At 41.1% G+C, this 8,812-nt stretch overlaps 1 protein-coding gene across 1 annotated transcript; it reads right to left on the reverse strand.

Moving 5' to 3' along the window:
- Positions 1-2,230: 2,230 nt before the first annotated feature.
- Positions 2,231-8,563, reverse strand: LOC137978942 (tetratricopeptide repeat protein 28-like). The gene has a single exon (XM_068826069.1). It carries the CDS (start codon positions 8,561-8,563, stop codon positions 3,146-3,148), a length of 5,418 nt encoding a protein of 1,805 aa, XP_068682170.1. The 3' UTR covers positions 2,231-3,145.
- Positions 8,564-8,812: the final 249 nt, after the last annotated feature.

Genomic DNA, 8,812 nt, shown 5'->3' on the forward strand with positions numbered 1-8,812 from the left:
CTCTCGAATTCGACCATTAAGCAGGCCGTCTTCGCGTAAGCCAAATAGTATGGTTTGTTTTCGGGATTCCAGCATATTTACAAAAAGATAAAAACGGTCGATACTTTGTTGTATGACTATTTAAAGATATAGAAAACTTCAGGCATTAAAGCCCTGGCCAAACTATCGAACAATGTTGGATTCAACGCTCCAACTTTGCTCGATCCAACATTGTTCGACCGTTTGGCCACCCATGTTGGATGATGTTCATACAACATTTTTTGTTCGATCAAGTGTCGGATGGAGTTTGCTTTTGATCAAACATTGCGACCAACAAATCTGCTCGACGCAACAATATTGCAGTGTTTTGCCGCTCTTCCAACAAAGTTGTGTCCTGAATCGAGTCACGTTCGCGCTGCTACCCAATCACGAATCGCTATTTTATTTTCAAGCCTAGGCTTCTAGCATTATTTGCAACAAAGATGGCGGACAAGGATCAACAGCCTGAAACCTTGATCAATGAATAGGAAGCAAGGCCATGTCTTTGGGACACTTTTAGTCCCTTGAATAACTTGCGCTCTGTTTGGAGATTTCTGGTTCAATAGCATTCACAATTTCTGCAAATTGATTCAAGCTCACTCTCATTATCTCCTAAGCGCGGGTGTATCTTGCAGTAAAAATACTATACCCTTTTCTACATGTTCTCTTAACCATTTTTGTTTTCCTCGTTTGAATCCATGATTTCCGTCCTCAAACAGCTCCAGTAGCACAAACGCTACGAGCGATTTTCGTCTCAGTGTTGGCGCCAACTTGAACCTGAATGTTTCATCAAGCAATGTTGGATAGTGTCTTGCCACTACCTCAACATTTGTATCCAACAATGTTGTATGTGATATCCAACTTTGTTCGATAGTTTGGCCAGGGCTTAAGATTATTTCAAGAGCTTTTTTCGTTTTCAAATAGCGACGCTGTCAATATCGATAAATTTGGCCCTTACATCAGCCGCCGAAGGGCTGAAATCATTTAAAATGAGTTTGGCTTCGTAGCGAAGCAAAAAAATTTTTTTTTCAAAAAAGAAATCCAGATTTATTACTTAGGTACCAAACCCATGTAATCGGCAGAGTTCAAAGGAAAATTGTTTTTTTTACGCGAAATCGATCTGACCGCTCTTAGGGACACTGCCTCTTAAGTCTCACTCTTTACTTCAAATCAGTCCGTACCAATCCAGTAATAGGACACTTCGCCCATATTGCGTAATATAAACAGGATGGAATTAATAGTCATGAAATATTTAGAATAGCACAAACATATATTATGAAGTGACGTTTTCGAGGCCGTAGCCGTCGTGGTTTCTTAAACTCTCTGCTATCGTTGTACGGAGACCGGTTTGTGAATTGACCCTCGATTCCAGCTCCTTCGCACAACCTTTTAACCGTTTCCCCCAGCATGTTGTGACCCACGGGACAATTTTCATACCAAATGTCTTAGATTCTCCAAATAAGACTGCAGTGTTGTTTTGAATCCTCTTTTGAATGCTTAGAGCAGGCGTAGCCCTGAGCACTGACAGAGGGAGGGGGGTAAAGGGCACACCGTCGGCGTTCATTGATACCAGTTTCGTAGCTGAAGGAACTGCCGACGTTCAATTAAGTGACTTTACCTTTACATCTACCTGACTACCAAGTAAATCGCCTACGACTCCAATATGCTTGTGCTTCTTTTGTATTGGGTAATGATTTAGTTGTATGAACGAGGTCTTACTGCTATTTTGATATTTCTGCGGAATTCATCTTCAAGCGCCGACGGCCAAACTGTGTTCTTGCTTCCATCAATCAAAATTACGACGCCAACCACAGATGACAAAATCAATAGATACGTGATATAACAATCCAATCAGCTTCTTTCTTTCCCACGGTACATTCGTACAGTCGAACTCGACGTCGATGGAAAGCGACGGAATCTGTACGAATCTTCTTACTGAAGAATTTCTAAAAACGTATCACAATTGTGTTCGAACTGTGAACTAAAAAAATCTCTAATTCAATTTCGGGAGGCGGAGTCGATCTTCCCAGCTATGTCCGGAAATTTGATCGATGGAAGCCAAAACGCAGTTTGGCGCTTAGCGCTTGAGAAATCTCGTACCCAGATCTCCGGCTACGAGAATAGGCGCTTGAAGGTAAGATTCTGCAGAATTATGAAAATTGCAGTAAATCTAACATGGCTACCCACTGATGAGAAAAGAGAGTTTAATTTTTCCGTTGCATTTCTTTAGGAGGGAATAGTTATTAAAAGCATTAGTAGAATTCAGGTCTTCTTACTAGAAATAGAAACAAACGGCGTTGCATCATAAATTCAACTTAAAAATTACAATATGATAATCATTATGCAATTATCCTTTTGATGGCTTTTAGAATGTGTAACGATAGAACTGTTACAGCTGTAATGACGTTTCACTGTTACAACAAAATACGACATGCAACCTCATCAATTAAACAGTCATTTTCTCATTACTTCACTATAAAAGACATTATAAAATCCAACTTTTTGTGGAGTTCATAGCAGATCTTTGGGAAGACAGCAACAAAAACTAAAAAATCACGTTTAAATGATATACTTCTGCAAACCCCAATACAGCGACTGTCGCTCCAATTAGTATTGATTCTGTTTCTAAATTAAAAAGTTACCATCTTGTAATTTGGAACGTATTTATTACTCTATGACATATCACGCTTTCATTTCATTTGCCATACAATTTTTGATCCATGCAATCTGTCCAGAATTTACAATGGCTCGATTAAGGTTTATTAATGTAGATATCCTTTATCATCAAACTAACGATCGAATTATATCTGTCACTTGGTTCGAATGAAAAAAAAAATTCATTATGTACAGCCGTCCCTCCTCCAGCTCTCCAGTAATTTAGGATTAACTGCCTTTGTGATGAACTACACATTTTGCTTGCGATTAGGCATGGTTTGGTCCTAGGAATTGGCAATTTCTAAGTATTATCAATTCTTTAACGCAAATAAGAGAAGCCTTTATAAAAGATGCAACTTTAGATAGTTCAGCATGAGACACGACGCCGCTCAGAGAGAAGGTCAAGACGACATCAAAGTACTCTTTTTCCTTTCTCAGGTCACCTTAATGTAGCGTACATAAATAGAGCCAGTCATAAAACATTGCAACAACGCTGAGAACCAACCCTTTCTTCGCAAATAGCACGAGCACGCTCATGATACTCTCTTGCTTGTTCCAGGTCGCCTTGGGCAGGAAGTACATTTCCCAAATTGTTTAAAGTTGTTGCGACAAAAATATGCTGAGAACCAAGCTTTTCTTTGCGAATAGCAAAGGCACGCTCATGATAATCTTTTGCTTGTCCCAAGTCGCCTTGGGCACGAAGTACACAACCCAAATAGTTTAAAGATGTTACGACATCACTATGCTGAGAACCAAGCTTTTCTTCGCGAATAGCAAGAGCACGCTCATGATAATCTTTTGCTTGTTCCAGGTCACCTTGGGTACGAAGTACACAACCCAAATTGTTTAAAGTTGTTGCGACAGCGATATGCTGAGAACCAAGCTTTTCATCGCGAATAGCAAGAGCACGCTCATGGTAATCTTTTGCTTGCTCCAGGTCACCTTGATCCATAAGTACATTACCCAAATTGTTTAAAGTTGTTGCGACAGCGATATGCTGAGAACCAAGCTTTTCTTCGCGAATAGCAAGAGCACGCTCATGGTAATCTTTTGCTTGTTCCAGGTCACCTTGGGCATGAAGTACATTACCCAAATTGTTAAAAGTTGTTGCGAGATCGATATGCTGAGAACCAAGCTTTTCTTCGCGAATAGCGAGAGCACGCTCATGATAATCTTTTGCTTCTTCCAGGTCACCTTGGGCACGAAGTGCACAACCCAAATTGTCTAAAGTTGTTGCGAGATCGATATGCTGAGAACCAAGCTTTTCTTCGCGAATAGCAAGAGCACGCTCATGATAATCTTTTGCTTGTTCCAGGTCACCTTGGGCACGAAGTACACAGCCCAAATTGTCTAAAGTTGTTGCGACAGCGATATGCTGAGAACCAAGCTTTTTTTCGCGAATAGCAAGAGCACGCTCATGATAATCTTTTGCTTGTTCCAGGTCACCTTGGGCACGAAGTACACAACCCAAATTATTTAAAGTTGTTGCGACAGCGATATGCTGAGAACCAAGCTTTTCTTCGCGAATAGCAAAAGCACGCTCATGGTAATCTTTTGCTTGTTCCAGGTCACCTTGATCCATAAGTACATTACCCAAATTGTTTAAAATTGTTGCGACAGCGATATGCTGAGAACCAAGCTTTTTTTCGCGAATAGCAAGAGCACGCTCATGGTAATCTTTTGCTTGTTCCAGGTCACCTTGGGCATGAAGTACATTACCCAAATTGTTTAAAGTTGTTGCGAGATCGATATGCTGAGAACCAAGCTTTTTTTCGCGAATAGCAAGAGCACGCTCATGATAATCTTTTACTTGTTCCAGGTCACCTTGGGCACGAAGTACACAACCCAAATTGTCTAAAGTTGTTGCGACAGCGATATGCTGAGAACCAAGCTTTTTTTCGCGAATAGCAAGAGCACGCTCATGATAATCTTTTGCTTGTTCCAGGTCACCTTGGGCATCAAGTACACAACCCAAATTGTTTAAAGTTGTTGCGACATCGATATGCTGAGAACCAAGCTTTTTTTCGCGAATAGCAAGAGCACGCTCATGATAGTCTTTTGCTTGTTCCAGGTCACCTTGGGCACGAAGTACACAACCCAAATTGTTTAAAGTTGTTGCGACAGCGATATGCTGAGAACCAAGCTTTTTTTCGCGAATAGCAAGAGCACGCTCATGATAATCTTTTGCTTGTTCCAGGTCACCTTGGGCATCAAGTACACAACCCAAATTGTTTAAAGTTGTTGCGACATCGATATGCTGAGAACCAAGCTTTTCTTCGCCAATAGCAAGAGCACGCTCATGATAATCTTTTGCTTGTTCCAGGTCACCTTGATCCATAAGTATACAACCCAAATTGTTAAAAGTTGTTGCGACATCGATATGCTGAGAACCAAGCTTTTCTTCGCAAATAGCAAGAGCACGCTCATGATAATCTTTTGCTTGTTCCAGGTCACCTTGATCCATAAGTACATTACCCAAATTGTTTAAAGTTGTTGAGACAGCGATATGCTGAGAACCAAGCTTTTTTTCGCGAATAGCAAGAGCATGCTCATGATAATCTTTTGCTTGTTCCAGGTCACCTTCGGCACGAAGTGCACAACCCAAATTGTCTAAAGTTGTTGCGAGATCGATATGCTGAGAACCAAGCTTTTCTTGGCAAATAGCAAGAGCACGCTCATGAAAATCTTTTGCTTGTTCCAGGTCACCTTGGGCACGAAGTACACAACCCAAATTGTTTAAAGTTGTTGCGACAGCGATATGCTGAGAACCAAGCTTTTCTTCGCGAATAGCAAGAGCACGCTCATGGTAATCTTTTGCTTGTTCCAGGTCACCTTGATCCATAAGTACATTACCCAAATTGTTTAAAGTTGTTGCGACAGCGATATGCTGAGAACCAAGCTTTTTTTCGCGAATAGCAAGAGCACGCTCATGGTAATCTTTTGCTTGTTCCAGGTCACCTTGGGCATGAAGTACATTACCCAAATTGTTAAAAGTTGTTGCGAGATCGATATGCTGAGAACCAAGCTTTTTTTCGCGAATAGCAAGAGCACGCTCATGATAATCTTTTGCTTGTTCCAGGTCACCTTGGGCACGAAGTACACAGCCCAAATTGTCTAAAGTTGTTGCGACAGCGATATGCTGAGAACCAAGCTTTTTTTCGCGAATAGCAAGAGCACGCTCATGATAATCTTTTGCTTGTTCCAGGTCACCTTGGGCATGAAGTACACAACCCAAATTATTTAAAGTTGTTGCGACATCGATATGCTGAGAACCAAGCTTTTCTTCGCCAATAGCAAGAGCACGCTCATGATAATCTTTTGCTTGTTCCAGGTCACCTTGATCCATAAGTATACAACCCAAATTGTTAAAAGTTGTTGCGACATCGATATGCTGAGAACCAAGCTTTTTTTCGCGAATAGCAAGAGCACGCTCATGGTAATCTTTTGCTTGTTCCAGGTCACCTTGATCCATATGTACATTACCCAAATTGTTTAAAGTTGTTGCGAGATCGATATGCTGAGAACCAAGCTTTTCTTCGCGAATAGCAAGAGCACGCTCATGATAATCTTTTGCTTGTTCCAGGTCACCTTGATCCCAAAGTACATTACCCAAATTATTTAAAGTTGTTGCGACATCGATATGCTGAGAACCAAGCTTTTCTTCGTGAATAGCAAGAGCACGCTCATGATAATCTTTTGCTTCAGAAAAGTCACCCTGGTTTCTTAGTACAGTACCCAAATAGTCAAAACATGTTGCGACATCCACACATAGAGAACCAGGCTGGTCATTGGCTTTTTCGACCTCTCCTTCAATCACATCGTTATGGTTACTCAAATTAAGAGCCTGAATGCCAAATGTTCTGGCTGTACTATAATCACAATGAAAAAGACAGATATTGCCCAACTTGACAAAATAATGTGGATAATATTTCACGCTTAAATTATTACTTTTCCTCAGCTTAGATATGTCTCCTGCATCCGTAGCATTTACAATTTGCGTCATTAGGCATCTTAAATGCGGTATTAAGTGCAAGCTTTTAGTGACGGAATCTAAACTAAGGAGGCTTTTATCAACTGCAAATTGGTAAAAAGACGTAATAACCGCATCAAGAACTTTAAAGTTCTCAGTTTCCAAATATTCCTCAGCAATTTTTCTTTGGATAACATCTCTCACAATCCGATGAACACGAACGAAGTCGTCACTGCCGTCTTCTTCAAGTAAAAACAGTGAGCTTTTACGAATCCTCAAACCAACAATATCTGCATCATTAGCTTCGTCTGCTGTGCTACTATCGTTTTTGTTCTGGAAATTCAGAACGTAGTTGATCAAAAGTTCCAGGTTTAATGGTTGCTGAGCGCAGAGAGAAATGAAATGGAATGCGTGATTTAAAACCTTATCAGAGGACATCACGCCGTCAACGGCCAATGAAATCGCGGCAGTCATGGAGTTTGGATAGCTTGGATTTGATTTGGCAAGGAAGGCCTCAGTGTTAGCGCGCTGCCCTTTGGAAAGCTTCTGTAGATAATCTGTCCAGCCAAAGTTAGAGCATGATTTGGTTTCTCGTACTTGTTGAACAAACGTGGCGGCGCTTGCTAAGGCAAGGGGTTGATAATCTAATGCCTGCACAACTTCTTTTGCGGTGTCATCGTTATCGATCCCAGAGATGGAGGTTAATAAAGAAATCGCGTCATATAACCTCATGCCCTTGCTCACAGATATGTGATGAATGAAAGACGTTTCTGAAGGTATAGCAGCGGTGTCTTGGGATGTTATTAACACTTGACCGTTACGCCATTTCGTACTTCCCCTTTCTGGCAAATGACAACTTATTTCATGTAAACTCACGACGTTGTCCACTATCAACAGCCAGGAAGAGTAAAGCTCCACTTTGGTACTAACTAAGGACTTTATGTTTGTGATCTTCTCCTTTGTTTCCATATCTTTATTTTTAAGATTCTGCAACACTGCATCTTCCGGACATTTAAGATTTCGAGCAAAAGAAACATAAGACTCGAAGACTGAATCGAGGTTTTGCGCATTTAGAGTCATTACAAATGCCTTCACGTTTGCGACCTTTGTTTCTTCCTCAAACCATTTCTCCGCAACGAGAGCGCTCAACTGAGATTTGCCGCTTCCCGAGTTTCCTGAGATGTACAAGTAACTCAAATGGTTTTCGTTGGCTTCCTTTAGTCGCTTCACCTTTCGAGCTATTTCTTCCACCTCACAATCTCGTCCAGCAATTTCGTGCGATGGCTTGGGAGGGATAACGCAAAATGGAGGAGCCTCACTCTGCAACTGCTCTTGAAGGACTTTTCGATTCTGTTCTGTTTCTTTTAGTTCGTCTTCCAGATCTTTAACTTGTTGGAGTACTTTGGTCAACTCGTTTGTTGGAAAACTCGTTTGGTTTCTAATGTCCTTAATTTTCACATCGGACAGGCCAAGTGCCAGAAATGCCGCCGAGACTCTTCCTATGGCATTTTGGAACTCTAGCTTTGTGAGCTGGCCCTGTGGCAAATGAGCGAAGTCTTGATTACGAAAAATTCTTAGAGCATCCACGTTTGAGCGAATCGTGACGTTTAGAGTGCTCCCGATACAATCGGAGTAAAGGATAGCGTAAAAGAGCATGGTGCAGTCCCATTCTGCTCTGTTTCCATTAACTATGGTTGCTAAATACTTGTTATTTCTTGCTTGGGTTCGTGGCAACTCCTGGTTTTTGAAGTTCAGTCCATTCTGGGGGTTGTCTTTCCATTCTCCCAGTGTCGTCTTGTAGCGAATGTCCCACTGTTGTTTAAAGATTGTCCGAAGACCCTCAGGTATTACGTTTGTGGTGATGAGGCAGATCCTGAAGTAATTCAGCTGTTCCTCGGTGTATTCCGGACCAGTCGCCATGATCAGCGATGCTCAGCTTTCAATCAGTCCTTGTTGGAAATAATTTTCAAAGTTAATGTGCTGTAAGAGGTCGCTTTAATATATTTAAAACAATTGTTTCCTCGGTAATAGTAAGAAGTATAAAAACTAAGAGAACATGAAAGGTTTACTTCACTGACCTCTTTTCACAGAGAGCCAGAGTTGAAGTACTCTTTTCAGTATATTCTTAATATGACAAGGAACACTGATGAGATTATAATCACAAACATT

This window comes from Montipora foliosa, chromosome 1 (assembly GCF_036669935.1).
Source record: "Montipora foliosa isolate CH-2021 chromosome 1, ASM3666993v2, whole genome shotgun sequence".
Classification (NCBI taxonomy): Eukaryota; Metazoa; Cnidaria; class Anthozoa; order Scleractinia; family Acroporidae; genus Montipora; species Montipora foliosa.